General features: G+C 37.9%; 2 protein-coding genes across 6 annotated transcripts in view; one reads left to right on the top strand and one right to left on the bottom strand.

Annotated features, from left to right (window-relative positions):
• Positions 1-11,636, top strand: part of CEP57 (centrosomal protein 57) — a 47,328-nt gene extending 35,692 nt beyond the window's left edge. For 2 of the 3 annotated variants that reach the window (XM_019923779.3, XM_019923778.3), the window contains 5 exons: positions 1,644-1,751; positions 2,299-2,376; positions 7,543-7,781; positions 8,594-8,738; positions 10,424-11,636. In XM_019923779.3, the coding sequence (XP_019779338.1) occupies positions 1,644-1,751; positions 2,299-2,376; positions 7,543-7,781; positions 8,594-8,738; positions 10,424-10,654 (801 nt within the window). In that variant the 3' untranslated portion in view covers positions 10,655-11,636. Of the gene's footprint in view, positions 1-1,643; positions 1,752-2,298; positions 2,377-7,542; positions 7,782-8,593; positions 8,739-10,109; positions 10,233-10,423 lie in introns of those variants that run through there. The other variant, XM_073808283.1, reaches the window with a different exon arrangement.
• The window catches only part of MTMR2 (myotubularin related protein 2), a 115,685-nt gene continuing 108,754 nt past the window's right edge, over positions 9,742-16,672 (bottom strand). For all 3 annotated transcript variants that reach the window (XR_012333352.1, XM_073808279.1, XM_033862119.2), the window contains one exon: positions 9,742-16,460. Coding sequence is in view for 2 of the 3 variants with exons in the window: in XM_073808279.1 (XP_073664380.1) it covers positions 16,422-16,460 (39 nt within the window). In the remaining variant the exon portion in view is untranslated. The remainder of the gene's footprint in view (positions 16,461-16,672) is intronic.

The following is a 16,672-nucleotide window of genomic DNA, read 5'->3' as shown; positions in this document are numbered from 1 at the left end:
TAGGGTAGGTAGGCCACTTTACTGTGCCTTTGTTTCCTCACTCATAACATGCAAACTTTAAAGTTATGCTTTATATACACTGTGGTGGTGAGTTCTACTATACATGGAATACAGAATTAATAAGTTCATTATTTTATGAATTTAAAAAATTATTTTGTGGTAGTTTTATTTTGTATTTAGCAGGCAAAATGTTGGGACAAATCAGTTATTACTGATAATATATCAGTAAAGGTTTTGAGTTCTGAGTTCTGATAGTGAACACTGTTGTGGTAGAACAGGGGCCGGGGTTGATACATGGTTCCAAGTCTAACCATAATTTGTGTAGTCCTGGGCGAGATATGTAACCATTCGGAGCTTGGGATTTTACCACTGATACTGGTCTTTATTTTACATCTTCTTAATGTTGGAGAGTTCCAACAAGAGGAAATATAATGAAAGCACTTACAAATGTTAAAACTCTGCCACACAAATATATGACAGCTACTGGGAAGAACTTAGGAAGTTAAAATAGTTCACATTTTTTTTGTTTTGTATACTCTTCAAACTCATTGGCTTCATAGGTCTTCCAGAGTAGTGATTTCATGTTCATGGAATTATGTCCATTCAGTTTACTACGTATAAAGCATCGTTAGATGTGTGGGAATGTAGACACTCCTGAGAGTAGGAATCCCTGTGTTCCTTTGTCACTGAATAAATTCTATCCCTAAAGAATGCAGTCATTGTGGGAAGCATTAGTAATGATCTCAGGATTTCTTTTAACTAATCCATTGGTTCTGAGTGTTTGAGCTCCATCATAATTTCCTGAAGAACTTTAAAATACTTTTAAAATAAAAATTTCCTCAGCCTGGAATGTTTAAAATCATGACGTCTGGAGAGGCACCTAACAATCTGAATTTTCTCATAAACTCCAGACAATTTTGATACATAGGCAGGTTTGAAAACCACTATTCTAGACAAATACACATGAACACAGACACACACGAACACACACATACCTGTGTATATGTATGTAATTATATTTTTTAAGGAAAGTTGAAAACAGCAGTCCTTGTTTGAAATCCTTAGTAATTGTTTATGGAATTTCTACCATATTAAATTAATGTAGTTACTAAGCTTCTAGAGAAAAGGGCTTGATAACATTCTCTGATATACCTCCCAGTTGTTTTGGACATAGATTTCCAGTTCCTTTTTCTTACATTGTTAAGTGTATGAGTTTTTAAAAGAGGAAGAAATTGTACTTTGTTCTCCAGCTGCTTTGTGTCTAACGCTGTTGTATATGCTGTGTGTGACAAGAAGAAAATGTTGAAACATTGGTTTGGAGTTAGAAATACTGCCTTTAACTCATTAGATATAATTTAAGGACCAACCTCAAATAAGGAGCTAAACGTTTCCAGGCTAAGTGAAAGGACAAATTATAGGACAGCACTTTAAGTAAATTGAGAGAGTGGTATTGATTTAAAATATTGGATAAATGTTGACGGATTGATTCCAGATATAGCTACACAGCTATGATGGGTTTTTCATTCTATACTATACGATACTACTGTAGGTTTTTTTAACAGGCCTTTACATGGCAGATCTCAAATTTGAATCATAGCTTTTATTTCTACAGTATTAACTTTAGGCTCTCATATTTTTCCTAGTTGCAGATTGGTCTAGAAAGAAATAGACTTATCTTTGAAGATAAGGCAACTTCATGTGTTCCCAATGCAAAAAGAATTAAAAAAAAGAAGTCAAAACCACCAGAAAAGGTATGAAAAAATAACCATTAAGTCAAAGTGCTGGTTATTACTTGGCGTAGTTTATGTGAAAACACTTACAAACCATGTGGTACTTCAACCTTGGATGAGTAAATCTCTTTCATTCTCAGTTTCTTCATGGGGAAAATGGGGATAAGTAATACCTACTTCTAAATTTTCACCCTGACAGTGAGATAATATATCTGAAAGTGTTAGAACTACACAGCACCGCACAAATGTTAGTTATTGTTCAGTATCGCATTATCTTTTGCACTTAAAAGTTTGTGTATATACACATGCACGCGTGCGCGTGCACACACACACAGTTTCTCTACTGAGACTGTAACTGATGTTTTGTCAGGAACTGTTTTTTCTTTCCTAGCCTTTCCTAGGCTAGGATATGTGGTGACAAGCATTATTAGGAACTCCAGACCATAATGCCTATAGAGATAAAACAAGCAGTAGCCCAGCAGTAAGCTGAAGTTTCAGGTTAGTCCTATATGGCCAGCTTTTATCATCATGTGAGTAAAATTGCTCTTCTTTTTTCTTTTCCATGCAGAAAGGTTCTAGGAACTATTTTGCCGCACAACCACATTATAGATTATGCTTGGGTGATATGCCATTTGTAGCTGGAAAGGTGAGTTGGTCGAACTCTGGCTTTTTTTGTACAACTTAGATCTTTGAATTAAATCCACTCATCTGCCTGTATACCTATAAACGGCGGAAATATTTTTCTGTTTTTTTACCAGTTGGATCATAGTGATGTGAGAATGAGATGAAGGAAAGTTTTATGGGACTGGGGGAGCAGGGAGGAGACTGGGGGGACACGTTAAAGCAGGTAGAGTCTATGCAGAAGGGAACTTAGGAGCAAAAGCAGAGACTCTGGTTTGCAGAAGGTGTGGTTGCAGATAGGAAATAGTATATTTGTAGCACTGGATTTTTAGGATCAGCCCTGTTGATTTATATTTAGATATAGATAGATATTTAAATGAAAAGAAGTCACATCCTCTTTGTCCTCACATGCTTATTACGTATAGGATTCATTCTCCAAGAAGCAGTCATACATAGACTTGAATCTTAAGTTCCTTTAGTGCTTAAAAATGTGGAGATGATAATTTTATCAAATATCAGCAAGTACTGGGTGATTTCTAAGAAGTGCTTAACATTGTGTTAGTTTATACCACTTTTTCATTAATGTTTGTGTTGCTGGTTATAGATGCCTTGAGTATCCAACTAGATTGTGAATTTGAGAAGCTTGAGGAGTAAATTTTAATTTTAGGTATTTATTTGTTTTTGTTTTTGTTTTTTGCGGTACGCGGGCCTCTCACTGTTGTGGCCTCTCCCGTTGCGGAGCACAGGCTCCGGACGCGCAGGCTCAGCAGCCATGGCTCACGGGCCCAGCCGCTCCGCGGCATGTGGGATCTTCCCGGACCGGGGCACGAACCCATGTCCCCTGCATCGGCAAGCGGACTCTCAACCACTGCGCCACCAGGGAAGCCCTATTTGTTTATTTTAACCCCACAGTAAATCCTCAGTGAAAGCTTAGGGAATGAACTATTTCCTAGCTTTTCCACTTGCCCTTTGTAGATGCGTGCGGCCAAATCACTTTTAAAAAGTTTTGTCGTTGGCTTTCCTTTACCCTAAATTTAACCTCTTCTTAGATTGCAGACCATCTTTTGACCTACCAAGGTCAAAAGGTTCATCTTTGAACCTTTGTTCCTAACCAAGGTTCTTCTACTTTGCCACAGAATCTTTGATTTGGGCTGGAAAGTTTCTCAAAGGATGACTAGCTGCATCAGAATCATTGACTATGCATCTGAAAAAGCAGATTACGAGGCCCCACCACAGTTCTGATAAATCAGAATTTTCTGGGTGTGGGACCTAGAAAGTATAGTCAGTTGTTCCCGAGTCTCAATCTAATGTTCATTTAGATTTGGGACCCACTTAGTACAGTTCCCTGTCCAATGTTTTCGTTATGTAAGCATCCAGAATAATGGTCATGTACTCTGTCCAAATACATCTACTGATGAGACCTCATTATACCCTCAAACAGCCCTTCACAGTTCTAGACAGCTTTATTTGAAAGTTCTTAAGTGAGATGAAATCTGTCACTATAAATTCTACTCATTGGTATTTTTTTCTGTTCTCAGGGATCCACATAGACCAAATGAACCCTTAACAATAGGAAAATTTTAAAACTTTAGAAAATAGCTGTATCTTTTTTTAAACCTTATATTGATAATAGATTAAGGGGTTTTTTTTTGTTTTTGTTTTAATTAACTAGTTTTTGGCTGTGTTGTATCTTAGTTGCAGCATGTGGGATCTTTGTTGAGGCATGCAGGATCTTGTTGCGGTGCAAAGGCTCTTCATTGCAGTGTGCGGGCTTCACTCTAATTGTGGTGTGCCGATTTTCTCTTCTCTAGTTGCAACACGCAGGCTCCAGAGCATGTGGGCTCTGTAGTTTGCGGCCCGTGGGCTCTCTAGTTGAGGCACCCGGGCTCAGTAGTTGTGGCACACAGGCTTAGTTGCCTCACAGCATGTGGAATCTTTGTTCCCAGACCAGGGATCGAACCTGCGTCCCCTGCATTGGAAGGCGGATTCTTTACCACTGGACCACCAGGGAAGTCCCAGATAACTGTATCTTTATTCTCATCTCCTTATTCTAGGTTATAAATAATTCTTTTTCTTCAGCTATTCATCGTAAGATATGCTTTATGAGTTTTTTTTTTTTGCGGTACGCGGGCCTCTCACTGTTGTGGCCTCTCCCGTTGCAGAGCATAGGCTCTGGACGCGCAGGCTCAGCAGCAATGGCTCATGGGCTCAGCTGCTCCGCAGCATGTGGGATCTTCCCGGACCGGGGCACGAACCCGTGTCCCCCACATCGGCAGGCGGACTCTCAACCACTGTGCCACCAGGGAAGCCCTTTATGAGTTTCTTAACCATCTCCTCACTCCCTTCCTGAATCGAATATAGTCCTCTAAATGTGGTGTGTCTAGCACAGGATAGAGAGTCTTGGTCATGTTCTGGATAGTCTGTTAACTCAGCCTAGTATCACATTAATGTTATGGGGAAGCCACAGCATCCCTTTCACTCATTAATTCTAGAGTCATCTGAAGTAACAGGTCTTCTACTTAGTCTTAGCATCAGCCTATCTAGGTCCTATACTTGTGGAGTTGATTTTTTTATACAGAATTTTTAATCAAATGGAGCACTACAGGAATTGATTCACCCTATCCCACATTAGATTAGAATCTAGTTCAGTTTTCCGTTATGTATGTGTTATCCCCAAACTTAATCTGCCTATCTTTGGTAATTCTCACTGAAGTCATTAATACTTGAACAGGACAGGTTCAAACATAGGGCTTTTCAGCCTGAGGTCTTTTGAAGTTGTAATTTGTACTTTTTGTGAAATATTCAAACAGCTAAGAATGTGCTGTCATCTGAGCGTTTCCCAAACTTATCTGTTGTGGAGGACCAGTTTTTATTTTTATTTATAGAGTCATAAACCAGTACATTTGTAAAGTGAAATAAAGGTGAATTACTAGAAAAAATGAAATTTAAAAGACAAAATACACGTTCCAATTTTTTTAATTACTAGATTCAAGACATAAAATTTCCTTAATAAATAGAGTTGGAAAAATAACAGGAAAAATAACTTCAAGATTCTTTTAGCTCTTCTAGTTCCTTTGCCTTTGCATGTGAATTTTAGAAAAAACTTCTCTACCAAAGAAAAGGTCTTGCTGGAATTTTGATAGGAACTGTATTAATTTGGGAGGATTGACATCCTTGTTGAGTCTTTCACCCCATGAGAATGGTACATCTCATACTTACTTAGATCTTTGATTTCTTTCATTAGGATTTTCATCATACTAGTCCCATTCCTGTTTTATCAGATTTATATACAAATTTTTTTGAGCAGTTGTAAATTGTGTTGTTTTAATTTCAGCTTCTACATGATCATTTTATTATATTTGAGTTTTTATGTTAATCTTATATTCTGTGACCTTGCTGAATTCACTTATTAGTCCTAGGAATTATTTTTTGGATTTACGTAAGCTTTTCTATGTGAAGAATCATGTCATTTGTAAATAAGGGTAGTTTATTTCTTCCTTTTTAATTTGTGTGCCTTTTATTTCCTTTCTTGCCTTACTGCACTGGCTAGGATTTCCTGTATCATGTTGTAAGTAAGAGTGATGAGAGTGGATATCCTTGCCGTTTTGCTGATCTTCAGGGGAAAGCATTCAGTCTTTCACCGATAAGTATGATATTAGCTGTAGGTTCTTTGTGCTCTTTGTCAACTTGAGGAAATTTCTCTGTTCCTGCTTTGCTGAAAGTTTATACCCTTAATGGGTGTTGGATTTTTTCAAATGCTTTTCTTCATCAAATGATATGGTTATGTGATTTTTCTTGTTTACCTTGTTGATATGCTGGATTACATAGATTCATTTTCAAACATTGAACTAGCCTTGCATTCCTGGAATAAACCCCACTTGGATGTGGTATATACATCTTTGTATATATATTACTAAATTCAGTTTGCTACCTAACAACAAAAACTAGGATAAAAAGAGCATCTGTTTAGTTTAGCTGAGTGGTTTGTAAACCTGGCTGATTAGAATCAACTGGCAGACTTTTAAATGTACATTTCTAAGCCTTGACCACACACTGATTGAGTTTGGCATGCTACCTAGGAATCTGCATTTTAAACTAGCTTATGGAGCCAAGTTGGCCCAACCGTCTGTTTATAAATTGAAGTTGCACATTGAGACTTGTTCAGTGTTCAAAACAAAAACAAAAATTTTGAGAGGGCTACCAGGTTTTTCCCGTTGCTTATGTGACAAACATGAACTTAATGCTTCCTACTAGAGGACAGAGAAATGAATACGGTAATAGTCTGTACCACCTGGAAGTGCTTACACTACTTAATAGGTGAAAAAGACATGCAAACACAATTACAATATATTGTGATAAATCCTGTGATCGAGATAAATGCTATAGGTGATCTGAGAATGCACCAATTAATTACCTGGATGTTTTAAGAAAGTCTTTACAAATCATGTATTTGAACTGGGTTTTTAAAAATGGTATAGGGGCTTCCTGGTGGCGCAGTGGTTGAGAGTCCGCCTGCCGACGCAGGGGACATGGGTTTGTACCCCAGTCCAGGAAGATCCCACATGCCACAGGGCGGCTGGGCCCGTGAGCCATGGCCGCTGAGCCTGCGCGTCTGGAGCCTGTGCTCCTCAATGGGAGAGGCCACAACAGTGAGAGGCCCGCGTACTGCAAAAAAAAAAAAAAAAAAAAAAAAGGTATAAAAATTGGCACACAAAAGAAATGGCATGTGCAAATACAGTTCATTCAAATAGTGGAGAGCAGGTAGGAGATAGTGGGACATGAGGCCAAGGTGTAGAAGTTGCAGCTTAGTGTTATAGGGCCTTGATTTCTGTGCTGAGGAGTTTGGACATTAGAGTCAACGAGCTTAACATTAAAGGGTGTCAAATGGAAGAACGTGATCAGAATAATATTTTTGGAGGATAACTGATAGAACTATGGAGTTAGAGACTGAAGAGACTGGGAGCAGGGGACAGCTGGGATGTTCGTCCATAGCTAATAGAGATGGGTGTGTAGTAGATAACACTAGGGTGGAGAGTAAGGGGAGACTGGAGATGCACTGTACACCAGGAGGTTTGTATCACAGGCTTTTCTGCAGAGGCGGAGAGGGTGTTTTTACCCAGGCTTAGGGGGGAAAGAGAAAACATTTTTCCAGAGGATGTGGCTTCAATTACTTCTCTTCATTTTCCTTCAGTCCACCAGCCCTAGCCATGCTGTGGTAGCCAATGTTCAGCATGTCTTACATCTAATGAAGCAACACAGTAAAGTCTTGTGCAATGACCGAGTAGTCAGCAGTGTTCCTTTGGCAAAGCAAGTGTCTTCACGAAGTGGGAAAAGCAAGAAGTCAGCAACGCCTTCCCCCTCTAGCAGCATTAATGAAGAGCTGGCAGAAGTCTTAGAGACTTTACAAGATGAATTTGGGCAAATGAGCTTGTGAGTTTCAGTTTTTTTGTTTTTTTAGTTATATTTAGTTCTAAAACCTCATTTAACTTCTTGGTGACTTTATTAATTCTGTCATATTTCAATATTTTAAGAAATATTTGTTGAACACAGTCCTTGCACCAACCACTGAACAAGTTACTAGGACTTTAACCAATACAACTGTTCTGGGTGAAATCTCTCCTTTTTCTATAACTGTTAAATGTTTTGGAGACCAAGGTTTACATTTAAGTTTTATTTCCTTGTTTGGGAGCTTGATCTACATTGACTTTGGCTATACGTAACTGATAAGTTAGGAATTGAGTGTTTGAAGAACAAGATCCTTCTCTAGACTTTCCTTTTCTACATATGTAATGCTCTTGTGGGGGAGGTAGAGATATAAATAATAAGTGCTTTGAAATTAAGAACTCTTCTTGCATTTGCATCCAGTACCTTTTTTAAACTTTTACACTATCACTAATAATATGGAAAATTTTGCTCTATTTTTAAAAGTTGAGTCTTTTTTTTTTTTAGGTTTGTTTTTATGTGGACCATTGTCTTTATTGAATTTGGTACAGAATTGCTTCTGTTTTTTTATGTTTTGGTTTTTTGGCCGCAAGGCATTTGGGATCTTAGCTCCCTGACCAGGGATCGAACCTGCACCCCCTGCACTGGAAGGCGAAGTCTTAACCACTGGACCACCAGGGAAGTCCCAAAATTGAGTCGTTTTTTAATGCGCAGAGCAGTGGTCCCATGGGGAGTGAGATGTAGTGGACTTAACCAGCTGACACAGGAAACTTAACCAGGCTCTCCTGTTTTTTATACAGTGACCACCAGCAGCTTGCGAAACTTATCCAAGAATCACCAACCACTGAACTGAAAGACAACCTAGAGTGCGAACTGGAGGCATTGGTGGGCAGGATGGAGGCAAAGGCCAATCAAATAACTAAAGTTCGAAAATATCAAGCCCAGGTAACTGTTTTCCTTAACTCGTTTCTAATAATTAAAAAAACAAGAGTAAAACACAACAAAATAACCCCTTTTCTTCAAATATGTTAATTGATGCCCTTGTAAGTGTATCATAGAAAGAAAGCTACAGGAAGTATTTTTCACTGTAGACACTTATTAATTCATTGCATTAGTTATTAAGAAATGGTGTTAAGCAGGCTAAGGAAGAGGACACTGTCTTGAAGTCTCAGAGTAGATTTTATAATCTAGAATACATCTTCCAAGTACTGAATATATTTCATATTCTTATATGAACAAGCTTTACCTCTGTGATGAGTTTAAGTGGTTCTGAGTTTACCCAAGTCTTTTTAAAAACACCTAGAAATTCTTAATTTCTAAAGGAATAAATCGGATGTAAATATGTGAAAAAGATCTTTAGTTACATTTATGTTACTAATTATATTAATAAAACAACCATGTATTTAGTATCTACTAAGTGCAATGGGAAGTCACACTCCAGGGTTTCCATCCAGAGAGAAGTGTAATGACTGGTGTATTTAAGAGAAGACTGTGACTGCCGGGAGGGGGTAGAGACAGGAGAGAGGCTGCGAGACCAACTACGCCATTTAAGCTTATTTTGATCAGAGGTCACCGGTGACTGCAGTTGGGGAGAAGTAGACAGATTTGAGGTGAGTCTTGGAAATAGAATTATCAGGGCTGCTTGCCGCTGGATATCATGTGGAGGGAGAGGACGGTGGTACAGCTGACTGAAACGGAGAAGACTGGTAGCAGAACAGGTTGGCAGACATTTATTAATTGGTTGCTGTGTAATAGGCACAATGCTGAGTGCTCTATGTCATCTTATTTAATTTTCATGGAAGGCTTATGAGGTGAGTATATATTTCATTTTACAAATGAGGAAACTGGAGCCAAGGTCCTGGGAAGTGGGCATACCCTAAAATGAAACTATGTAACTGGCCCAAGGACATACTGGCTCACTGGTAAATGGCAGAGGTATGATGCAGACTGGGGTCCAAAACCTAGCTTTATAAGCATTTTTTTCCAAAGTTCACATACTAAAAATAAAACAATAAATACAAGCAAATGATTCCTATAGGAGTAATGATCTAATTTGTTTCCTGTACATTAGATTTAACTTTATTCTAATGGAACACCAGTGTGCCAGCAGCTAGAGTAAAAATAAAGCTCCCTATTTGAAATTAAATTATTCTAAAAGGTGAAATAATAAAATTTAAAATCCTTTTCATAGTATTAATACATTACCATTACATCCCTTCATCCATCTGCAACGTGCTTCTTTGTCTGCGCAGACTAGTTTCTAGGATGCCTTTCTCCTTCGTGTATTAAAATCTTGTCTTCCATTTCCCATGTCAGATTTTTTTGCCGCCTCCCTGAGACCTTCCCCCGAACTCCCTTGCTTCTCACTCACCCTGTGCTGCACTTTGGCAAGTCTTAACTTCTGATACAGCACCAGAATTGATGTGTTGACTCTTGCTTACAGGTGTTTATGTCACTATATATTTTAAACACTGTTAAATGACTAGTACAATAGATTTTTGAAGCCTTTAAAAATATAAACCCAGAATATATTATATGTGTTTTAGTATGAGAGTTAGAAATAACAGTTTTCAGAAAAATATGTTTTCATTAACTTCTCCTTTTTTCCCTGCCTTGGTTTTTTGGTATAGCTGGAGAAACAGAAGTTGGAGAAGCAGAAGAGGGGATTAAGAACCACCAAAAAGACTCTTGAAGAAGGAAACAGCAGCGGCCGTTCTTCTGCAACCACAGGGACCACAAATAAGAAGGACTTTGCCAAACCGAGACCTGGAGAAAAAAGCAGGAAAAATCTTCAGTTATTGAAGGACATGCAAACCATACAGAATTCATTACAGAGCAATAGTTTGTGTTGGGATTACTGACTGGTACCAGGTCATAAATGTTATTCACATAATCCGTACCTCATCAATCAGATGTTGACAGTTTACTTTCCAGGTCTCATACTCTTACGTTGGAATTAATTAATAGCAGGTATTAAGGGGCCCAAGCTTCATTACATAGGCTTCTTGTGTTACATATCACAACTAAATGTTAACCCATCTAAGTGGAAACCAGGGGAGTTTTAAAGGCCAAGAAGCCACACGTACTCTGTTTCCTTGTTTGAGATGAATTTGCTGTACTGAGATATTGCACTTTGTAAACAAATTACCAATGTTTTACTTGTGGGTGTGATTTTTTTAATAGCTCTATATATCTAAGTAAAATGAGGTTTAAATTATCAAAGTATGAGGCTGTCCCATAGGCAGTGTTTGAAAAGTCTCATTTTTAAATCTTCCCCTGGCGTGAATTGCCCACTTCTCCTTTTCAATGCAACCATTAAATGTACTTTGTTTCAACTATTGATGGAGGTTTTCTATATTTAAATATTTATACATATTTAAGAGGATTGTTTTCTTTTGACACTTCAAACATTGATCAGTGTTAAATACACCTTTATCGATGTTAATCCACCATTAAAAATTTTTGAAGACCGAAGCATTCATTTTAAATCAGTTAACTGTGAAGATTACAAAAGCATGTTTAAAACTATAAACAAATTGTAAATGAGGTTTTAGAATGAAGAGAGAATGGGAGGTGTTGTAAAGCATATATGTTTGTATTTTTAGATAATACCTGTTTGTAATCATGCTATTTATTTCAAGGCATTATGGTTTTTAATCTTAAAACTTAGAAGAACCCCTTGGCTATTTACTTTTATTGGTGTACAGTGTGAGTGCAATATTAACTGTACACATGCAATTGTCATTGTGTTAATAATGTAAATCGCAATTTTGAATAGATCAAGACATGTTAACTTTTTATAAATTTGCCACTGAAATCAATAAAGCAGCTTTCTTAAGGACACTGAAATTTTCCTTAACAGCCTGTTAATAAAGGCTTTATTTGTTGCATTCTATCAAAAAAATACACTTTTAAATAGGACATTAACGTATTATGAGGAACAGTAAGAATATATGGTATTTACTACATAATTTACTTGCCTTTTTCATGCTTACATAGATACTAGGCCCAACAAAACTGGATTATCTCATGGTATAATGTTAAGATACTCTTAAGAGTACTAATGAACATGTTAACTAGATACTAAAGCAATTCCTTTTTTTGCCTCCCCTGGGATTGAAATGGAGTTCTAGGATTTTATCTAGACAACAGCATGAATTGTAGTGGCTGTCTGGGCACTAAGCTTGTTAGGCCTTTTACTGAATTCATTGTCTACAAAGTTTTTAATTAAGTGTCCTTAGATTTGGGGGTATTTGTGAATCTCCTAAACTTGTGTGTACACCTCTGCTTACATGTACAGTTTTCTTCCTTAGCAAGCAAGGTATGCTTACAAGCGGGCTGTAGACACCTGAATTACACGTTTCGGTACAGTGTGGTGGTGGCATGTGTACCACAGAGGTGGTGGCACAGAGGGAGGTGAGGCATGGCAGAGAAGGGAGTGATGAACAGGGATCATATCCTGGAGGAGGAAATGATGCCTAAACTCTACGAAACAGGAATAACTCCAAGGGAGAACAGTTCCAGGTCAACAAGGTAAAATGAACAAAAGCAAGGAGGCAGGAGTCTGCCCTTTATATGGGAGAATTGGGACTAGCTGAGCAGTACTAGTACATAAAAGTTGAGGTATGCTGATGAGAATAGAAGGGTAAGCAGACAGGTGACAGGAGGCTCAGGAGCTTCGACTTAACCACACAGGCCTCTAAATTTTATATCCCTGATCATAAAGGAAAAAGGTACACCTATGCAACCAATACTCACAGATAAATATAAAGTTATAAAACATAGAACTCTCCACTCAAAAGTTTTGTGTAAATATATAAAAAGTGCTAAGACCACCCTCCCAGGCTTCCACACACCTCAATGGATTATCTTTTTTTTTTTAGATTTACATTTGTTAGAAACACTTTCATTACAAGTGTTTTTCTTCATTACATGCATTACAGAATGGGTATCATTTGCATGCACTGAAATAACACTGCTGAACACAGCTTCAGCTAGCTTTGCAGGAAGTATCTTTATTATGTCCTCTTAACATGCATTACAAAATGGGTGGGTATCACTTCCAGTCCCTAAAATGACACTGTGCTGAACACAGCTTGCAAGTAGCTGTGTTAGAAACATCTTTATTATAAGGGTTTCTTTTTAATTGAACAAATTTGACATGTAACATTGTATAAATTTCAAGGTGTACAATGATTGCCACTGTAGTGATATTTATCACATAATTATAGTATAATATTGTCTATATTCATTATATTATACATTATCTCTATGGCTTATTTACTGCTTGTTGCAAGTTTGTACCCTTAACATTGATCTTATCCCTCTAAGCTCCATCTCCTGGTCACCACCATTTTACTGGTTTTTGAGTTTGACTATTTTAGATTCCACATATGAGATCATGCAGTCTTTTTCTCTGACTTACTTATATCAGTATAATGTGCTCAAGGTCCCTTCATGTTGTTGCAAATGGCAGGATATCTTCCTTTCTCGTGGCTGAATAATATTCTATTGTGTATATATAACACATCATTTGTATCCATTCATCTATTGATGGGCATTTAGGTTGTTTCCATATCTTGGCTATTGTGAATAATGCTGCAGTAAACCTGGGAATGCATGTATTCTCTTTGAAATTCTATTTTCATTTCCTTTGGGTATTTACCTGGAAGTATGTTAGCTCAATTTTGAAATTTTTTTTTTTTTTTTTTGTGGTACGCGGGCCTCTCACTGCTGCGGCCTCTCCCGTTGCGGAGCACAGGCTCCGGACGCACAGGCCCAGTGGCCATGGCCCACGGGCCCAGCCGCTCCGCCGCATGCGGGATCCTCCCGGACCGGGGCACGAACCTGCGTCCCCTGCATCGGCAGGCGGACTCCCAACCACTGCGCCACCAGGGAAGACCAATTTTGAAATTTTTGATGAGCCTCCATATTGTTTTCCATAGTAGTTGGACCAGTTTACATTCCCACAACAGTGTACAGTTGAACCTTGTAGATGTACAGTTGAACACTTGAACAAAAGCATTTCTGCATTCAGAGATTCAACCAAACTCAGAGTTCACTGAAAAAAAATCTAAGTGGACCTGCACAGTTCTAACTTGTGTTAAGTGTCAACTGTATAAGGGTTCCCTTTTCACCACATCCTCACCAGCACCCGTTATGTCACTTCTTGGTGACAGCCATTCTAACAGGTATGAGGTGTCTTATTATGGTTTTTATTTGCATTTCCCTGAAGATTAGGCATGTTGAGCATTTTTTCATGTACCTGTTTGCCATTCTGATATCCTCTTTGGAAAAATGTCCATTTAGTTATGCCCATTTTATAGCTGGATTGGGTTTTCTTGTTGTTTTTAAGTTGTATGTATTGTTTACATATATTTTGGACATTAAGCCCTTATTTAATATATGGTGTGCAAAAATTTTTCTCCCATTCAGTAGGTTATCCTTTCATTTTTTGTCTCTTTCGCTGTGCAGAATTCTGAGTTTGATGTAGTCCCATTTGTTTTTTGCTTTTGTTTGTGCTTTTGGCATTATGTCCAAAAAATCATTGCTAAGACCAATATTAAGGAGCTTCTCCCCTTCTAGAAGTTTTATGGTGTCAGGTCTTATGTTTAAGTCTTTGATCCATTTCGAGTTATTTTTTTTTAAATTATGATTTCTGTTAATATATTCAAAGCAGGACTTGATTACATTATCAAAAATTGCCCCCTCATCTCCTCATTTACTATCCAATTAGCCTGTTTTATTCACAGCACTTATCACTATTCAAGTTAATTTTTGTGAATGGTGTTAGCTAGGCATCCAATTTCATTGTTGTGCATGTGTTCTTCTCTGGTTTCCCAGCACCACTTTTTGAAGAGACTATCCTTTCCCCATTGGGTGTTCTTGGCTCCCTCGTCAAATATTAGGTGATGACTGGGATTTAATTCTGGGCTTTCTATTCTATTCCATTGGTCAATGTGTCTATTTTTGTGCCAGTACCATAATGTTTTTATTACTGCGGCTTTGTAATATAGTTTGAAATCTGAACACATGATATCCACAGCTTAGTTCTTTTTTCTCAGGATTATTTTGGCTGTTCGGGGCTTTTTTGTGGTTCCACAAAAATTTTTGGATTCTTTCTTCTGTGTCTGTAAAAGAATGCCTTTGGCACTTTGATGGGAACTGCACTGAATCTGTAGATAGCTTTGGGTAGTAAGGACATCTAGTAAAGTCCTCCATTGGGTTCTTCCAATCCACGAACATAGGATGTCTTTCCATTTGTGTCGTCTTTGATTTCTTTCAGCAGCCTTGTAGTTTTCATTGTACAGATCTTTCACTTCCTTGGTTAAACTTTTCCTCAGTAGTATATTGTTTTTGTGCTATTTTGAGTGGGATAGTTTTATCAATATTTTGTTTTCAGATGCTTCATCATTAGTGCAAAGGAATGCAACTGACTTATGTATGACGATTTTGTATCCTGGAACTTTACTGAAATTGTTGATTAGTCCCAACAGTGTTTTGGTTGACTCTGGGATTATCTATATATAAAACCAAATCATCACAAATAGAGACATTTTACTTCTTCCTTTCTGATTTGGATGCCTTTTTAAATTCTCTTGCCTAGTTGGTGTAGCTAGGAATTCCAATACTATAATGAATATGAGTGGTGAGACAATGATGAGGGCATCATTGTCTTGTTCCTGATCTTAGAGGAAAAACTTTCAACTGTTCTCCATTAACAGCTGTGGGTTTATGGTACACAGCCTTTGTTATATTGAGGTATATTCTTTTTTTACCCAATCTGTTAAAGGTTTTTATTATGAAAGGATGTTGTATTTTGTCAGATCCTTTTTCTGCATTTATTGAAATGATCATATAATTTTTCTTTCATTTTATTGAAGTGATGTATTATTACATTTATTGATTTGCATATGTTAAATCATCCTTGCATACAAGGGATCAATCCCACTTTGGTCATGGTATATAATCCTATTTGCGTGTCCTTGAATTTGGTTTGCTAATATTTGGTTGAGAGTTTTTGCGTCTATATTCAGCAGGGATATTGGTCTGTAGTTTTCTTGTATCCTCATTTGGTTCTGGTATCAATGTAATGCTGGCCTTGTAGATGACTTTGGAAGAGTTCCCTCCTCCTTAATACTTTGGAAGTGTTTGGAGGAAGATTGTGTTCATTCTTCTTTATATGTTTGGTAGAATTCACCACTGAAGCCATCTGGTACTGTAGGTTTCTGTGTTGGGATTTTTTTGATTACTGTTTCAGTTCCTTTACTCATTACTGGTCTGTCATGGAGATCTCTCCTCAGAAATCTGGGGTGTCGCTGAAAAGCAATGGGACCCTCCAACTGCAGCCCACAAGCTGAGTAGACTTATACTTACCCTTTGCACTTTCCACCTCCTCTGCTGGAGAGGTTGCTGCTGCCGCCACAGCCAGTGTCACCACATCTCCCTTGGCTCCCTAGCCTCCTTTGAGGTTTCATTCACCCAATTTCAGATACAGAGATGAATCTCTCTCAGGTGTCCTGGTATGCTGTGCAGAGGCACTTGTGTCCAGTTATGGATGTCTGATTCGTTAGAAGTCGAAGGGAGAGAAAAGGAAGCACTGGTGCCACTGTGATGCTGATGTCTTCACTAAAGGATCATCTTAAAGGCACTCCACTTTGGAGACTCCTGCAAAAGGTAAAAGGAAACCCCTGGAAAGTTTTAAAAGGAGAAGTGATAGATTTGCACTTAGATTGCTCTGAATGGAATTTAGATTCTGAATGGAATTAGATTGCTTTGAATGGAATTTCAAGTGAATATGAGGGTATTAAGACTAGAAGTTTTAAATTCTTGAACCTCTCCAGTCATCTACATTCTTTTATGTGGCATCAGACCAAGAT

Source organism: Tursiops truncatus, chromosome 8 (genome assembly GCF_011762595.2).
Source record: "Tursiops truncatus isolate mTurTru1 chromosome 8, mTurTru1.mat.Y, whole genome shotgun sequence".
Classification (NCBI taxonomy): domain Eukaryota; kingdom Metazoa; phylum Chordata; class Mammalia; order Artiodactyla; family Delphinidae; genus Tursiops; species Tursiops truncatus.
This window is presented reverse-complemented; position numbering and strand designations above follow the sequence as displayed.